The 19,055-nt window shown below is 46.6% G+C and overlaps 1 protein-coding gene across 6 annotated transcripts in view; it reads left to right on the top strand.

Annotated features, from left to right (window-relative positions):
• The window catches only part of GAS7 (growth arrest specific 7), a 177,693-nt gene that overhangs the window by 63,465 nt on the left and 95,173 nt on the right, over positions 1–19,055 (top strand). For all 6 annotated transcript variants that reach the window (XM_065034447.1, XM_065034448.1, XM_065034446.1 and 3 more), the window contains 4 exons: positions 1,010–1,099; positions 3,613–3,728; positions 10,282–10,356; positions 14,149–14,227. In XM_065034447.1, coding sequence (XP_064890519.1) covers positions 1,010–1,099; positions 3,613–3,728; positions 10,282–10,356; positions 14,149–14,227 — 360 coding nt within the window. The remainder of the gene's footprint in view (positions 1–1,009; positions 1,100–3,612; positions 3,729–10,281; positions 10,357–14,148; positions 14,228–19,055) is intronic.

The following is a 19,055-nucleotide window of genomic DNA, read 5'->3' as shown; positions in this document are numbered from 1 at the left end:
TTTTTGATCCTTTCTGAATAGCCCAAAGGCAGATTCACTGCCCATGCAGCTGTGCTAGCTTTGTTTTTGGATTCCCTCCGAATGTTAACTGATCCAAAAAAACCCTCAGACCCATGCGGTTACATCTCCGAGTCTTCTGCCCATTTTCTCTTGGCTTCTTGATTAATACACAAGTACCCAGAGTGTGCAGTGAACCTGTGGTGCAATAAGGGGCTGCTTTCAGCAGGAATTTTAGGTGAGCATTGTGTCCTGGCAGTGAGTTCCGACTCTTACTGATATTTCCCCCAAAGGGCTTAACTGCGTCCAGAGTTATTCTGCAGCATGTTCTGCCGTAGCTGCCGTGCTCTTCTCTTTCACTGTGCTTTTAGCAAGCTACATTTTCTGCTGTGATAACTTAATGAGTGCTGGCACTTTTTTCTACCTTTGTTGAATGACTATGTGCTGAATCCTGTCTCAAGTTGCTGTGGTTTTTCTGCCCTGAAGGCTGGCTCACATTAGGGACCCCTGTTCCTTTTTGCAGGGAGCATCACTTCCATCTGAAAAGGTCTCTGGGGTAGATAGAAGGGCTGTGCACTGAAAAAACAACACTTTTCTTTGGTAATCCCATAACAGACACATAGCCAAGATTTTCCGACGAGATACGCCAATAGTGCCTTCAGCGCTCTCTGTTGCTCGTGGGAGCTCTCGTGTTCAGGGCGTACTTTAGGGTGCTTCACATAAGGACGTTTGCCACAGTCGGGGATCCAGGAGAACTCCCTGTGTGGCGCTTTCCAAATCCAGCAGGTTTTCCTCATGCGAAATGGGGAGTTTATTGACATTCCTGCTTGCTCAGAGGAGCTTTCTGGGAATATTTAGCTGCTGTTTCTGTGCAACGACAAATTTTTCTTTACTGACATGCATTCACTGTGGATTTTCTGATTGGAAGTGTTTGTATATGGCCCTTCATTTGCATATTTCTCATCGACAGCTAAATTTCATTTCCTTTTAACTCTTTTGCCTTTTTTTACAGATAAACTGCGTGACTTTCCCCCACCCTGACGTAATGCCGGAGCAGCAGTTGCTGAAACCTTCGGAGTGGAGCTACTGTGATTATTTCTGGGTAAGTGGGCAGCCAGCCACATGCCATATTGCAGCTCCTGAGCTTTCAAAAAAGTGGAACAAACAGCCTGAGTTGCAGTACAAGGTAAAGGAGAATTCAGGCTGAAACACATTAGGGCAGCACCAGGGGGACTGAGGACACCAGTGAAGATCAGATGGAAACCATCTAACTGCTCCGAGATGTGGGCGATTGTCAGAAGAGCGTCCAGAGGGGCAAGGTCAGCTGTCAGGAGATGGTTTTGGTCAGGAAATGGGGAGGATGTAGGACAAACTACACATCTCAAAATACCTCAGCCAAAAGGGCTGTGCAGCAGAGTGGGGGATAGCGAGCCAGCTGACAGGGAATATTATTTCAGTGTTTCCCAGAGCATGAGACCTGGGGATGCACAAGGAAACTGGGGGTATCGCATTTAAAACAAGCACATAGTTACAAACTTTATGTTAAATTGTAAAACCGACGGGATGTTCTGGAGGCCAGATGATAAATTAGTTGTTAGAGGATGAGGTTTGCGAAGGACAGGTGCGTTAGTAACTCAAATTGAGCGGTTTTAACGCAGCCTTCAGCACGGGAGGTCTCCAGTGGCTGTATTTCTGTGTGTGCTCTCTCATGCTTAGCTCTGCTTTCAGCATCCTGGATCAGATTAAAATGATACAGTAGTCCTTCGAGTGTGGAGCTGATAGAAAAACCTTCCACTGGAAAACCCTTTTTGGGGGGCAATACCACTTCAACAATGAAGATTTTATGAATTTCACATGTATTTTCAGTTATTGAAGCATTTCCATTAAAAAAAAGCTTCACTTACAAAAAGGTGGCTATTGGAGGCGCAGCAGCACTTGCCCTCGTGTGTGCTCCAGCGTTGGTGTGAGGACTAATGGCAATAACTTGCTAAATTACACCGACGTACTTGCAAATGGTCACATTACCAAACCATCAAAGTTTCTGTAGTTTCTTCCAGACTTCTGACCCCAATGAGCAATAAATCGTCAATGGTGTATAGGCTTGTTTTTCGCATGTGCTCTTACAGAGGTTGCCGTCCCGCTTGTTTCTTTCCATTTATGCTCAGCCACTGCGTGGCTCCTTGGTTTTGGTCACATCTCACTCTCAGTGAGACTCCACTTAAAGCTGCCTTTCTTCTGCAAACTTTTCTCTTCCCATAGCTCCGCTTCCAGGACTTTCCTCTTGTTCAGCTTTGTCATCCATGGGCTGCCCATGACTTGCCCTCCTTTGGGCAGTTCTACCTCCTCCTGGTGTCTCAGCTGCCCGGTGCCCGACATGATGTCCTACAAATCTCACACTTTGATTAATGTGACCTTTTTCTCTGGGCAAATGTGCAGCACCCAGGGTAGTGGAGAAAAACCTGTAGTCCTTAGGAAAGTGTTTTCTGGGCCCGTTTGTTGGAAGAGGGAAATTCTGAAATAGGGAAAAGCAGAGAGAGGAAAGAGAGAAGAACCACAACAGAGAGAAGACTGTATTGGTCCTTGTAGCAACCCTGAAGTCAGTGGAGCAAAGAGTGGAAAGGGATGTGTTCAAAACAGTGAAAGATGAGAAGCAGGGCAGTATCTATTGCCCCTCAGTTCCAGCAGGACAGGGAACTGCTGGAGAGAGTCCAGCGCAGCCACCAAGATGCTGAAGGGAGTGGAGCATCTCCCATGTGAGGAAAGGCTGAGGGAGCTGGGGCTCTGGAGCTGGACAAGAGGAGACTGAGGGGGGACTCATTCATGGGGATCAATATGGAAAGGGGGGGTGTCAGGAGGATGGAGCCAGGCTCTTCTCGGTGACAACCAGTGACAGGACAAGGGGCAATGGGTGCAAACTGGAACACAGGAGGTTCCACTTAAATATGAGAAGAAACTTCTTCCTGGTGAGGGTGGCAGAGCCTGGCCCAGGCTGCCCAGGGAGGTTGTGGAGTCTCCTTCTGTGCAGACATTCCAACCCGCCTGGACACCTTCCTGTGTAACCTCATCTGGGTGTTCCTGCTCCATGGGGGATTGCACTGGATGAGCTTTCCAGGTCCCTTCCAACCCCTGACATCCTGGGATTCTGTGAACAAGTTGCTGCAAATCAGGGTTGAATTTGTCAGTCTGTCAGAGGTGTTTTGGGGCGGTGTTACCCCCGGCCGGGGCAGCAGCTCCTCCCCCCTCCCCAGCAGTTCCCTGGTGCTGATCCCAGGGTCCCTTCACGGGCTGAGGCCTCAGGCCCATGGCCTCACCAGCTCTGAAAGGCCATGAGTGGAAGGGAAGGCTGGACGGCTGCTTTGGCCCCCCATAGGCTTATGCTTGCTAAAGGTAACTGTAAAACTTATTTTCTTTCAATAACAAAAAGGAATAAGAGGAGGAGGAAGGAGAAAGTGTTGGGCTGTTCTCCGAGCTGGGATGAGGTGCTGCGACCATCAGCTGTCACAGGCTCTTTGGACACCACCATTGCTCAGGCTGCCTGGGCAGCTGCCTCTGGGAACAGCGTGTCTGTGTTTCTAATCCTCACGCCTTTTTGTTCAACTTCCTTTTTCCTTCCAGGCCGATAAGAAGGATTCCCAAGGGAACAATACAGTGTCGGGATTTGAAATTCTTCTTCAAAAGCAACTTAAAGGGAAACAAATGCAGAAAGAGATGGCAGAGTTCGTCCGAGAAAGGTAATTAGCACTTTACTATCAAATTAACTATTTGTGGCAATTCTTTTTTTTACTGATTTAGATGACATAGCACAAACTATGTAAAAAATACACTATCAGTTCTTAAAGAGCGTTTCATTCAGTGTCCATCCACGCTCTCCAGTCTTCCCCAGCTCTCTCATCTATCCTGCTGTGCCTGTTCAGTCGTGTGCGCATGGGCTGTCCCTTCAGATAGAGGGGACCAAGATGGTTTTAAGTTGCAGATTTGAGGCAAAAACATGGACATGGAAAAAAAACAGAGCAGAGATGACATTTACAAAGGAAATATTTTGTCTGAAAAGCAGAGAGGCAATTTGTTGATATGGAGCATAGGCGCAGTTTCCTAGGGGAAGATGTAAAAAGACATCACATGGGACTTAAGCTGGTTATGGAGCTAAATTGCACAAACAGACATTTAATGTGAACCCCAAATCATAAAGGCAGATGTCACTACCAGAAAATGCCAGAATCCTTTTAGTGGTCTGCTGGTGTGCTGACATGGAAAGTGCACTGAGCACCAAACCAGCAGTTGGTGGATGCTCAGCTCAGCCGTGTGCAGGAGACGATGTGACATCATTACTCATAAGTGGTGTCACTATTATTTGAAATCGCTTGTCATGTGTCCAAGCCAGTGTAAATCATCTTGAGGATGACTCTCCAAACTTGAGAACAGCCGATAGGGAGCAAGCGGTGTTTATTCCCAGGAGGAAGGCAGAGCGCACTGATGGATGTTCTCTCCTGGAGGCAATTGCACCCATTGAAGGAGCTGTTGTCCCCTGTCATTGCCTCTGCATTGGTGCTTGCTGCTGAGTTGGTATTGCCTTCCTCTGCTGCTGCAGACACAGCATGGCTTTGCTGATATAAATCAGTAGGGGTGGAAGCAATGAATGGGGCAACAAACAGGCACCCGTGTTGGTGTTTGGGAGGCGGTTCCATTGGGCAGACTTTGCAGACAGTTGGTTCATTTGTGGTTTGTTTTCTTTCTCCCTCTCACCTTTTCTTGTAGTATTGGGGATATGGCAGCAGCGGAGAAATGCCAAGTATAGAACAGGCAATAAAGATGGTCTGATAAATGAGGTGCAGAGTGCACAGCATCCACGTGTGGTTCCTGATGCCTTTGGTGTGTGACAGTGTGAGAGACAGTTGCCTCTATGACCCATGAAAAAGTGTGACCAGAGGAGACCGATAGAAGAAAGGAATAATACAATTGAGAAGTAGTCTTGCTAAGTTAGAAGGTGAAGAGAAGGCTGTGATAGCTGTGGCCAGGGAAAAGAGGGGGAAAGCTACTCCAAAGAAAGTAATATATAATGGAATTTGACAAAAAACAAAAGAAAGCAGCATTCAAGAGGGAAGGAAAGATGGCATGAAATGAGGGAGAGCGAGGAAAGAGCAGCTGTGACACTGGGAAGAGGCATGTCCGTGTCCTCAGCAGAGGAAGGGGTAGGCATGCTGCAGAAGAAAAGACAGAAAACATTCACTGCATGCTGGAAACAAAGAAGGTTTGGGATTGAGTGTGAAGAGGTTCTAGATGGGAGTTACAAAAAGATGGATATATATTTTTCTTCTGTTTGGAACAAATGATTCAGGACTGCTCTGTGTGGAAAAGGAGGAGGACGGTGTTGAGCTGGAGAGGTTACTCATGGAAATGAAAGCTCAGAGCATCAGGGGAACCTTTACATTCCGAGACCATCAGGTGGCTCAGGGAATATGAGACCACGTTTAACTAGGGGTTTTCATGTCCAGAAAAATTCTCTCCCATCTGTACAACCAGCCTTCTGGAGATGAGTTTTAGGTAGCTAATAAAAATAGCTTTACATAGGAAGCTGGGATGAGACAAGATAACCCCATTTCTTCATCAAATAACCAACAACTAACTGAAATTTAAACGCTTTTAGATGAACTACTTGTAAATAGCAATCTTAGACTGCGCAATTATGTATTCATTCGGTTCTTATTGACAAAGGTAGGGTTATAATACAGACTTGGAATTGTAATAAGACAGACCCCAAGAAAGAGAAGAAAACAATTAGTGAATTGACTGAACTGAAAAATCAAGGATGTGGGTGTGAAAGAGGGAAAGAATTATTTTAAGTCCAAAGTGAAATCATGGTCCAGCATTTGCATTCAAGTAAGGGGTCCTGGGCACAGCAGGATGAGCATGAGCCAACCCTGGGCCCTTGTGGCCAGGAAGCCAATGGTACCTGGGGTGGGTTAGAAGGGGGTGGTCAGTAGGTCAGAGAGGTTCTCCTGCCCCTCTGCTCTGCCCTGGGGAGACCACACCTGGAATATTGTGTCCAGTTGTGGCCCCTCAGTTCCAGCAGGACAGGGAACTGCTGGAGAGAGTCCAGCGCAGCCACCAAGATGCTGAAGGGAGTGGAGCATCTCCCGTGTGAGGAAAGGCTGAGGGAGCTGGGGCTCTGGAGCTGGACAAGAGGAGACTGAGGGGGGACTCATTCCTGGGGATCAATATGGAAAGGGGGAGTGTCAGGAGGATGGAGCCAGGCTCTTCTGGTGACAACCAGTGACAGGACAAGGGGCAATGGGTGCAAACTGGAACACAAAGGGTTCCACTTAAATCTGAGAAGAAACTTCTTCCTGGTGAGGGTGCCAGAGCCTGGCCCAGGCTGCCCAGGGGGTTGTGGAGTCTCCTTCTGTGCAGACATTCCAACCCGCCTGGACACCTTCCTGTGTAACCTCATCTGGGTGTTCCTGCTCCATGGGGGGATTGCACTGGATGAGCTTTCCAGGGCCCTTCCAACCCCTGACGTCCTGGGATTCTGTGACTCCAAAACATCTGAGAAAATGCGCAGACTGCCATGAATAGCATCAGTCTCTCCAAGTAGTGGAGAAAAGTATAAGAAATAGTGGTTTTATTGGCAAAGGAACACTGTCTTAGGCTTTTGGTCACTCACTTTTTAATTAAGCTGGTATATGCTTAGAAAATTTAGAATAAATAGCAGATGATATAGCTACAGGAAAAGAAACACAGGAAAATAGCCCTGGTGATCCGATGAAGGTCTGTGTAGCCCACTGATGTTCATCCTACTGTGGCAGTATTGGGTGCACAAGAGGAAAAGACCCTGAGAGTCTCTGTCCTCCCACCTTCCATAACCAGAAGTTTGGGAGTTTCCAGAGTTTGCCTTAGGTCTTCCACGTTCAGCAGATACTTATAAACATCTTCCACTGTTTGTCTAATCCTTTTGAGTCTTCTTACATTTTCGACCACTGCAACAGTTTGCAGTTCTGCATTTTATGCACTACAGGACAAGTAATGATGCTTCTGTTGCCTGCTAATTTCGTTGTTACTTCCTAATCTGGAGAAATAGTGTTAAAAGACTTACAGCCACTGTCTTCATGCAGTGACAGTTGTGTAGCTGTCTGTCAGATATCCTCTATCACCTTTTCTCCATGTTCCCTGTGTTGTCTTAATCTATTTAGTTTCTTCTTGCATGGTAGTCACATCAGATCATCTTCTCCTCCCTTTGTAGCTCTCTAGTTTTTGTGAGTGTGGGCACAAAAAGTACCTTATTAAAAAAAAAGCATAAGAGAGCAGGGAATAAACATCCAAAGAGCAACAAGAACTAATAAAGTCAAGACCGTATGGGGTCACAATGCACTTATAATCCATGATACTTCTGACTACACAGGGAGTAAAATTCTGCAAGTTTCCAAACTAGTGGAAACAAGAAACTTTGGGGTTCTTTTGGTGTGAAGCTGCAATAACTGTGAAACAGCCATGGAGGTTTCTGGAGGTTGTCTCACAAGGCTCAGGAGTCCCCCACAGTCACCACAATCCAGAGTCCAAGAGGCTTTTTTTCCCTTTTTGAGGTTCATCTTGGTTTTTAGCCTCTTTTGAGGTGCTCAAGGTGTTTTGGCCAAAGCCGATGACAGGATACCAGGCTAGGGTGAAACCATTTATGTCTCGTAATTGGGGCTCTAAAGCAAGAACCAATTCACCGTTTTATTGTTATTTTTTATTGTTTCCTCCTTACCAAGGCAGTCTGCCCCATTATTAGTGCACCTACTTGCATTATAAGTAACACTTGAAATCCCAGAGCCTGGGCTAAAGCTGGAACCAGTGAGGACCTCTTCCATTGAAGCCAGTGGCTTTCCATTTAGGGTGCCACTTAGGACAGTGGCAGCAGACACTGTGTTTTATATGTGGTTGTGGAGATCATGGAACTTCTTTTGTCTTCGTGTGTTAGTACTTCCCCAGCTACAGCAGCATCAAGGAAGAACTCACAGCGTTTTCGATTCATTGTTTTCACAGCAAGCCTTTATGACAGAAAACAGTTATTCCTCTGTTAGTGAGATGAAGGACTGACACACAGATTTGGTGTGGGTCTGTCTGTATGGGCAGCAGACCAGCTAGCTCCTCTGCACACCTGCCATCCATAAGTAAATCACTCAAGGGCATCCTTAAGCAAAAATCCAGCAGAAATAATGTTGCATGATGAAGGATTTAGACTACAGCTTAGGCTGGGAGCTCCTGGTAACTGAGGCAAAAGCGGCGAGCCCTGGCTTTCAGCTGAACACTTAGTTATTTATCTCAGCTATATTTAGACATTTGCATCTTCATTATAGTTGGCCGATACTCCTGTTCCAAACCGGAGAAATTGTCAATTCTGAGACAAGATGAGTCTCGTCCTAAAGCAGGTATTTAAAGTAGGTAAAGTGAAATGTACCTGGATAAAGCCCTTTTCATAGCAAGGTCCTAACTGCAGTGCAGCCTTTGGTACTGGAGCACTGTATTTGTTGATCTTACTACTGCAAGCATGGGGAGCTGCCTGGTTTTGTTCTCCCACGATGGGGAAGAGGAGCCCCACGTGCTGGGTGAGGTCTGTAGTTGTATTGTCCTGTCCTGAGCTGCGTGTCACCTTGGGCCTCAGCCACCTGTGTCCCGCACAGCGACATCCAGATCATGCTTTCAGCAGCGCAGACTATCAGACCCCTCTTAGCTGGCTCAAGGGACCCTTTTTGTCTCAAACTGTTACAACAGTGCTTGCTCAACTAGCTACTGCAAATGGGCATGCCAAAAATATCCCACCTTGTGTCTTCTCACTGGAAGGAGATGGATTTCAAATGAGGTTTTTTTCCTGCTGGTACACAGCACAGAATCGGAGTTGCTCCCCCAGGGTGCCACTGAGCCCTCTCTTGGAGATGCTCTATTGAACAAGCTGGTTTGAAAACCAGCGGATACCCCATTGTTCGCCCTAGTTGGGATCATGTATACCTTGCAAGCGTTTCACTAGGAGAACTGCTGGAGAGGGTCCAGCGCAGCCACCAAGATGCTGGAGGGAGTGGAGCATCTCCCGTGTGAGGAAAGGCTGAGGGAGCTGGGGCTCTGGAGCTGGACAAGAGGACACTGAGGGGGGACTCATTCATGGGGATCAATATGGAAAGGGGGAGTGTCAGGAGGATGGAGCCAGGCTCTTCTGGTGACAACCAGTGACAGGACAAGGGTCAATGGGTTCAAACTGGAACACAGGAGGTTCCACTTAAATTTGAGAAGAAACTTGTTCCCGGTGAGGGTGGCAGAGCCTGGCCCAGGCTGCCCAGGGGGTTGTGGAGTCTCCTTCTGTGCAGACATTCCAACCCGCCTGGACACCTTCCTGTGTAACCTCATCTGGGTGTTCCTGCTCCATGGGGGATTGCACTGGATGAGCTTTCCAGGTCCCTTCCAACCCCTGACATTCTGGGACTCTGTGTGTAATCCAGGGGAGATGGTGTTAGGGTTTCAGGCATCATGCATGTCACCTCTGAAACAGCAGCTGCTCCTTCCCTCCCTGCTGCGCAAACAGCATTCACCCTTGTCCCCTCACTCAACAGCTGCACTTGTTCTTCTCCCAGCAGCCATTCCCACAGCAGTTATTTGCCGGCCTTCCCTCTTCTGCACTCGCACCCGTTGCAAGCTCAGATCCCGTTCTGGTGAGAGGAATGGAGAGGCCAGGGCAGCGGGTGGGATGGGTGAAGGGCAGGGGCTGCACCACCATGTGTCAGTGACAGAAGTCTCTGCCACATCTTCATCAGCTTTGTTGTCTGTGACAGGGAGCAGGACGCGTTCAGTGTCTGTAGAAAAGGTGCAGTGCAGCACCCCAAACCCCCACACCTCGTTTCGATTCCTCCTGGATCGCTGCATTCCTTCATCTCCACTTCAGGAACGTGCAGCCTGACGTTCAGCAGCAGACTGAAACACATGCTTCTCAAGTGAGCCCAGTTTTGCAGACAGTCCATGTTGCACAGTAGAAACACTTTGTCCTTGTTATTTGCTCTCCAGAACTGTAGCTTTTTCTTCTAATTTTATCACACATGCTGTCCTGTATATATCCCTGCTCTTGCTATTGCATTTTTAGCGTATTGAGGGGAGAGATGGATCCTGTAACTGGTGCTGCCAAGCCCTGGAGGCTGAAAGGAAAATTCCTGTGGCAAGATCTGTTAAAATGCAGATAATTTCTTTAAATTATGTGTGTGGGTTTATGCCGTAAAGCTTACTTACTGCTGTCTTTTTATTTCCTCTCTTTCTCTCTGAGTTTAGGATAAAGATTGAGGAGGAATATGCTAAGAACCTATCCAAACTGTCTCAGAATTCCTTGGCTGCTCAAGAAGAAGGGTAAGTGTGTTTCTGTGACTTTTGCAGAAGACAAGAACTTTATCATAAAAGGCATTCCTCCCACACAGCTACATGTATTTTTCCTGAGCTCTTCTGCTCAGCAGAGGTTTATTTAGCTTGGCATCCTGGATGTGTTGTGGAAGATAGAACTGCTTTGGAATATTTTTCTTTTGAAGATGTTCATGGTAAATTTTTAGGAATAGCTGTGTAAAACCTTGAATTTCCAATAATGTGCTTATGCTATCCTTGTTCCAGCTAGTACTAGTTCCTTTAGGGATTAGCATGTATAAGTACTAAGTTACTTCGAATATGGAAGAATGTATGGAATTTTTATACTGCTGATAGTAGATCCATAAGGTCAGGCCAGTAGAATTGGAGCAACGCAGGCAGAGGGAGGAAGAAGTCTCTTCTCATCTTGGGTCTGGCCCTCCAAGAAAAGCAGCAGGTTGTCCCTTATTTACAGCATGTTCACCCTGTGGAAGTTCATAAGAAGGTATTAGGCCATGCACTTCAGATTAGATTGTAACTCTTCAGTAGCAGTAAAAACACACCGTTCCTGAAGGATTTGAAGCTGTTAGCTCTGTCTATTCCAACACAAACCATCTAAGCAATGAAAGCCAAGGTTGGACATTACTGTCCTTAGCCTAGTTCTAACACAGGGTATTTCTACTGGCAATGAAGCTCCATGCTTAGCTTCCAGTAGACAAGGACAGAAACTGCAAGAGGCTTAACTAGGCTGTTACTTCTTTAAGCACCTACACTGACTATGGTTTCTGTTCTTTCCCCTCTAGGGGTGGGTGTTAACCTGCTCCTAGCAAAGCTAAACCCACTTCCTTCCACATCTTCCTGCTTTCTCCTACCCCCAATAGGAGAAGGAGGCAATGCCTGAAAAACGGAGAGGAAGGAAACTGGGGGAGAGGAGATGAGAAGAAAGAGAATGAGGACCAAATCATAAAAAATATTGAAGTAGGGAACTTGAAGGGGACACAAAGCAGAGTGGGGGAGCACTGACTGGTGGTGCTCTGCCTGAAGAGGCGGCAAGATAAGGGAATGGAAGGTGCTGTGGTGGCCAAATTGTCTAGGACCAAGAAAAGGCTGGTGAGAAGACCCTGTTATGGGTGAGGCACAGGAAAGAGAAAAATTCCATTTTAAAATATGAGGGAGGAAGAGCAGCCAATGAGCCAAAAGTGGGTCTGCAGCTTAGCACACTCAAAGTGAACGTTCACCAGGGTCTTCCTTTCATTTCTGAGAAGGTGTGAGTTACAAACTGCTCCGTGGACACACCAGTTAGCGCTGCTGGTTTCACACTTCACAGAGCATTTTCCAGCTTTGCTGCCCAGTGTTCTATGGAATTGGCAAAAGGTATGGACTGTCCGGTGTCCTCTGCCCTCCTCTGGTGGTGAGAAGACCCACCAACATGTATGTGAGTGGGGCACAAGGGTGATGAGATGGGACCGATCTGTGGTGTTGGATGTTCTGTCCAAGTTTCTGTGAGGACCATGCTGCTGCACAGGCACTGGAGGTGATATAGTCCATGGTCATTTAAGCCATTGTGATTGGATAAGAGATGTAGAAGAGGCTTAGCAGGCTGAAATGCCTTCTTTACTTAAATAGTTCGGATGAAATAGTACCAGTGAAAACTGGACAGTGGGAGGGGTCCTCAGGGTGGGACTAGGGAAGGAAGAGAGTTTGGAGCACTTCTGTAGGTGAACCAATCTCAGGTTGTTTATCTGTGATGAACACCATAGCTGAGGACTCAACTCATTAGAGCAACAACAGATTACAGATCATTATTTTGAAATTTCAGATGATGGGCAGTTTGTCAGGTACAAATATGACAATATTTGAAAAGGGGGTAGGGGAGAGAAAGAAGCCAGGAAACTCTGGATCAGTCAGCTTTATATAACCTGTACAAAGTGGCAGAATAAACCATCAAGCTTTCTAGAAGCACTCAGCGGAAAACTAAAGTGACGAGCAATTATTGTGGATGCATACAGAACAAACAATGTCAAACCAACCTAAATTCCTCCAGTGATGGAATGGCAAGGAAAGCCAGCTCTTAATTTAGTGTAGCTTTTTGCAATGGGAGATTTTTGTAGGCAAGCAAAAGAAGTGTGGCCTAAATAACGCCTGAGGTGCAAAACTAAGTAAGAAATCCTACCTGCTACTTAAATAAATAAAATGCAGAAAGTAGCTATGGAGTAGAGATCCTATAAGATTCCTCCGAAGTCCACATTTTTTTCAATGTTTTTGTTAATGACTGGGGGTACTAATTGACAGGAAACTCAACATGAGCCAACAGTGTGCCCAGGTGGCCAAGAAAGCCAATGGTGTCCTGTCCTGTATCCAAACTAGCGTGGTCAGCAGGACAAGGGCAGTGATCCTTCCCCTGTGCTCTGCACTGGGGAGGCCACACCTGGAGTGTTGTGTTCAGTTCTGGGCCCCTCAGGTCAGGAAAGAGATTGAAGTGCTGAGCGGGTCCAGAGAAGAGCAACAAGACTGGGGAAGGGACTTGAGCACAAGCCCTATGGGGAGAGGCTGAGGGAGCTGGGCTTGTTTAGTCTGGAGAAGAGGAGGCTTAGAGCTGAGCTCAGCACTCTCTAGAACTACCTGAAGGGCAGTTCTAGCCAGGTGGGGATTGGTCTCTTCTCCCAGGCATCAGCAATAGGACAAGGGGCCATGGGCTTCAACTCTGCCAGGGGAAATTGAGGCTGGAGATTAGAAAGCAATTCTCTGCAGAGAGAGTGGTCAGGCATTGGAATGGCTGCCCAGGGAGGTGCTGGACTCACCGGCCCTGGAGGTTTTTAAACTGAGATTGGACATGGCACTTAGTGCCATGATCTAGTCAATGGACTGGAGTTGGACCAAGGGTTGGACTTGATGATCTCTGAGGTCTTTTCCAACCCAGTCAATTCTGTGATTCTGTGATACAAATAATGCCTTTACTGTAATCGAAGATGAGACAAAGCTGGGAGGGGTGGTGTGTACAATTTGAAGAAAAGATTGCAATTCAGGATGATTTTTTTGTTAAGCTAGAGAAGTGAACCGAAAAAAATGAAGATGCATTTCAATGAGGACAAAGCGCCAAGTTTTCTTCTTTCACAGGATGTGAAAGATACAGTTACATAACAGTTTGTGGGAGAAGGATCTGGCTGTAATGAATCACGAGCTTATTCATCAACAACTTTGCACGGTTGTCTAAAAAAGCAATCAGACCGAGATATGTAGAAGCAAGAGTGTCTGATAAGAAATAATCTGTTACCAGTTTAGCAACTGGAAGATGGTGTAGTTTTGGTTATGAGGCTGTTGGAGAGGAGCAAACCCAAACTGCCATTGTCTAGGAAATAATTTTTCTCAAGGAAAAAGAGCGTGGAGAAAAGACCTGGTAATTTTCACCTACTGATAGGCTTTTCCAAGGAGAAATAGAACAATCTGCTCATCAAAGGTAGGGTGTAAAGTAGAAGAGGCAATGGGGGAACTGTATTGGTGAAGATTTATTTTAAGGATCAGGAAAGACTTTTTATGGTATGAATAAGATACTGAAATATCTTCCTTATGGGGACTGTGGCATCTCTGTAGGCAGAGATCATTATGAACAGTGTTTTCAAAGATGTACCATGTCAATATAATCCTGCCCTGGTCACAGAGATCTTCTTAAACTACTGCTATCACTTTTCTGTGACTTTGCTGAGCGTGAGATGGTACCAAGTGTTGTACCACATCTGTCTGACACAGATCTCGGTGGGAGGACATGCAGAAGTCAGAGCATTGATCATTGTTGTGTTCTTGCAGCACGCTGGGAGAGGCTTGGGCTCAGCTCAAGAAGAGTCTGGCTGACGAAGCGGAGGTTCACCTCAAATTTTCTTCTAAGGTAAATAGTTCTTCCTTTTGCAAAGATTTCTGTCCTGTAATTGATGTGGATCTTCCTTCATTGCTTTTCAGTGGGGAAAATACACATGCATATGGTACAAACGTAGAAGAATTAATTAGTTGCTGAACAAACTTACTGAAACTCTCTCTGTTCTTCCTGCTGAAATCACAGTTTATTTGATACCGGATGAGTAAGTTCAAACACATCTAGCCTTAGTTTAAGAAAACCTGATTCTAGATGTTATTCACCTAGAGGTCGAAGTACCAGCCTGCCCAAGTAAATTTCCCTAGAGCTCGCACAGATTATTTCTGTAGAGTAAGAAATAAATAATATTTGGCTTCCCAATAAGAATCTACCATATCTATCTGGAAGGAAGAGAACCAAGACTCTGTCTGATTATTATTATTAGCCTCGGCACTTTTGTACACTGAGAACTTCATGCTATATTTGGATCTTCTCTCAAGTGATGTCCAAGGAGATTTCTTGTACAAATTATGGTATTTATCTTTGGTTTTTTTCCGCCACATGTGGCATGCTCTTGCATCCTGTTACATTATGTTAACCTCTGTGGGTGATCAAGTTCAATACAGTGGCAGATATCTCAGCACAACAGCCGTGTTCAGGAGGAAAATTATAGCTCTGCAGTGTTTGTAAGCGATTATGCAGAGGTTACTCAGGCAACCAGCCGCTGCCTTGGTAACTCACTGCTCTGCTTCAAACTTCTACTTCAGGTCTGTAATTAGTGGAATACTTTTTGCCCCCTGTTGTCCTCTCGTATTGTTTTCCAAGAGGAAGAAATGGAGTGGTCTCTGTGTGTAGGTTGGCAGTGTGCAGGGGCTCTTTCAGTATTTTCCTTAAGCCCTGCACAGAAACTGCTGTAGCATCCTCTGAGTTCTCCCCACTGTTCCTGTACCTGCTTTAGGAGTTCCTAGTTCTAGCTTTTATTAACAGAATATGTTTTTAAACGTATTGATTTTTGCTGTTACTTTCAGAGACATTATTCTTAGAAGCAGTAATTATATTTCTTGTTGATAGTTGAACAAAGCAGTCAGTGCTGGCACAAAGCAGTCAATGCAGGGCAGAGCGCACCAAGAATATTCAAACTTAAACACCAGTGTTCAAGACATTGAACAACTTATATGACAGTCTGCTCTGCATTGGGGGTCACAAACAGATCGGAGAAGGTGACAACACTCTCGTGGCACTCAGGACATAAAATATTGTATGCACTACTAATGCCTGTACAGACTGGCACAGCAGCTGTAGATACATACACAGGAGGAATCCTTCAGGAAGGCCGTCATGGCACTGAACCTCTTCTCCAGCTGATTTTCCCACACGGAGCTCCAGGCGGTGAGTTCTGCACATCTGTTGTACCATGTGAAGTCGTGGTGCGCGGGCCTGGACGTGATGGCGTGTTACCGGCCGTTCTGGAAATGGTGCTGATGGAGCAAAGGAAAAAAATATAGTACTTGTGAAATCAGAGGAATGTTTGAAGTGTGGTTTCTGATAACTCAGCTGTGTAGTTTCTCCAGCATCTAATGCTACAATTAACCTTATGCCTCTTTCTGCCTAAGTCTCTACCATACTGGTACAGAGAAACAGAGTCTCTGTCCTATGCTTGCTAACTTTTAGCAAATATCTTGAGACTTCAGGTCCTTTGTTGCACCTCACCTATTCAGTGATGGCAAAGTGTCAGAGTTGTCTGTATACATTGGTGCTTTAAATCTCTTCGTCTTAGGAAAGTAGTTTGTTTTTTTCATCTATTGTGTACATCAGAAAGTCTTTTAGCAAGATCTTCTAGCAAAAATATAAAAAAGATCTGGCAAACCAGTAGCAATGGATGAGGAGAAGGCTGAGGTACTCAAAAACTTCTTGCCTCAGTGTTCACTTGCAAGGTGTCTTCCCACCCCACACTGCTTGAGTGGATGAACTGCGAGACAGGGACTGGGGGAGCAAAGTCCCTCCCACAGTAAGTGAGGATCCAGTTTGTGACCACTTAAGGAACCTGAATGTACCTAAGTCCGTGGGACCTGATGAGATGCATCCCAGAGTCATGAGGGAATGGCCTGATGTAGTTGCCGAGCCACTCTACATGATATTTGAGAAGTCCTGGCAGTCAGGTGAAGACCCTGGTGACTGGGAAAAGGGAAACATCACTCCCATTTTTAAAAAGGCTAAAAAGAAGGACCTGTCAGCTTCACCTCTGTGCCTGCGAAGATCATGGAGCAGATCCTCCTAGAAGCTCTGCACATGGAGGACAGGGGCGTGATTTGGGACAGTCAGCATAGCTTCACCAAGGACAAGTCCTGCCTGACCAACCTCCTCCATACTACGATGGAGTAACTACATCAGTGGACAAAGGAAGGGCTACGGATGTTGTCTATCTGGACATCTGTGGAGCCTTCAACACAATCCACTGCAACATTATTCTTTCTAAACTGCAGAGGTATGGATTTGATGGCTGGACTGTTTGGTGGATGAAGAACTGAACTGGCTGGATGGATGCACCCAGAGAGTATTGGTCAATGGCACAATGTCTGCATGGACACCAGTGACAAGTGGTGTCCCTCAGGGAACAGTACTGGGACCAGCACTGTTTAACATCATCATCACAGACACAGGCAGTGGGATCGAGGGCATCCTCAGCAAGTTTGTGGGTGACACCAAGCTGAGTGGTGCAGCTGGCACACCTGAGGGGTGGGATGCCATCCAGAGGGACCTGGACAAGCTGAGAAGTGGGGCCATGTGAACCTCATGAGGTTCAACGAGGCCCAGTGCAAGGTCCTGCACCTGGGTCAGGGCAACCCTGGCATCAGTCCAGGCTGGGGATGGAGGGATGGAGAGCAGCCTGTGGAAAAGGACTTGGGGGTGCTGGTGGATGAAAGATTGGAGATGAGCCGGCAATGTGCACTTGCAGCCCAGAGGCCAATTGTATCTTGGGCTGCATCAAAAGGAGTGTGGGCAGCAGGTCCCCTCTCTAGTGAGACCCCACCTGGAGTATTGTGTTCAGTTCTGGAGCCCTCAGCACAGGACACACATGGACCCGCTGGAGAGGGGCCAGAGGAGCCACAGAAATGACCCGAGGCTGGAACAGCTCTGCTGGAGGACAGGCTGAGAGAGCTGGGGGGTTCAGCTGGAGAAGAGAAGCTCCAGAGAGACCTTAGTGCAGCCTTTCCATACTTAAAAGGGGCCAATAAGAAAGATGGGGACAGACCTTTTAGCAGGGTCTGTTGTGATAGGACAAGGAATGATGGTTTTAAACTAAAGGAGGGAGATTCAGGCTGGACATGAGGAAGGAATTGTTGCCCTGAGGGTGGTGAGAGCCTGGCCCAGGTTGGCCAGAGAGGTGGTGGATGAACCATCCCTGGAGACATCCCAGGCCAGGCTGGACGGGGCTCTGAGCAACCTGAGCTGGTGAAGATGTCCCTGCTCATGGCAGGGGGGCACTGGGGGAGCTGGGAAGGGCCCTTCAACCCAAACTGTTCTATGGTACAAAAGAATAAATATGCCCAACTGTAATGCAACATTTAAAAGCCTGGGTCAGGGTCATTCACGTGTGAGTCTGTTTTGATAGTTTGTGGTACCTCTTGCAACATGGAAGTTCAAGTAGCATAATGATTCTAGAGGAAAGCTGATTGCCTTCACTGAGAAGTCCACCTCTTTGTTTCGAAAACACAGAACTGGAGAAAGTAGTTGCCTTGTTTGCATTGAGAGCCTCCTGGTGATGCATTTCCCATCAAAATGTCCCATCGCATTATAAACTGTGTGAAATAAACAAATATCTCTCCTTTCTGTTAGGCAAAAAGAACTGCCAGTGCAGTGCCCTTCTATTTGATGTGTCTCTGGCCCTGGGGATTTTTATAAGGGTTTTGATGGCAATGTCTGCCTATGTCAGATGAGTCAGGTTGCTGCTTCTTCCACTGAGGGTGATTGACTCATGCTGCTTTGTTTACCCAGCATAATCCATTTATTAATGGAGCAGTCTGAAGGACACACAGACCGTTTAGGTACTTGAAACTCAGTTGGTCACAGACATGTCTATCGGTAGTAATACGGTGCCTCTGGAGTTCACTGAAGCCATCCTGAACTTCTCTCTGTTCAGTTCTTGTTTCACTGAGCACTGACAGTGCTCCTGGCACAGCTGTTGGTTTGCGCCTCTGTTCCTGAGAGAGCTTGTGCGACCATGCTGGAGCACAGAGTTACCAACAGGTCTTTATTAGTTTGCCCAGGGCCATCCTGATGAGACTGTCATAAAAATACTGTCCAGCATTTTCTAGTCCAACCCCCCAGTCCGAGCAGGCCTGTCACCCACAGCACATCAATCAGCTGCATCTTTGTCTAGCAGAGTCTTGAATGTCTCTAAGGACACAGATTTCACAGCTCCTCTGGTCAGCCTGTTCCAGTGCTCCGCTACCATCTGGTGTTGGGTTTGGGGTTTTTTTAATTACATTCAACCCGAATCTCCCAAAGCTCAGTTGTCTCTTGCCTGGGCCAATGAAAAAGAATTTAGCTCTGTCACCCTTGCATCTGACCTTCAGATAGCTATAGGCCGTATGAGATCAGCGTGGTGCCAGTCTTCAGCTGCCTGAACAAGGTCTGCTTCAGGCTTGTTTAACCTCTCTAGGATGTGTACCATAGGGTCTTTGTAGACTTTCTGCATTAAAAGGCCAGACTGAGCTTGAATGGAGTTCCCTTCTCCATTAAAAGAGCACTGGAGAAAGGCCAAAAATACTTGTTTTCAGGGACTATTTGATACTGCTCCGCTGTGGACCATGTTAGGTGATTACAGACCCAACTTGCCTGTGTTGACAACATCCAGCATCTC

Source organism: Columba livia, chromosome 18, assembly GCF_036013475.1.
Source record: "Columba livia isolate bColLiv1 breed racing homer chromosome 18, bColLiv1.pat.W.v2, whole genome shotgun sequence".
In the NCBI taxonomy this organism is placed as follows: Eukaryota; Metazoa; Chordata; class Aves; order Columbiformes; family Columbidae; genus Columba; species Columba livia.
Note: the sequence above shows the minus strand (reverse complement) of the source record. Positions and strands in the feature narration are given on the sequence as shown.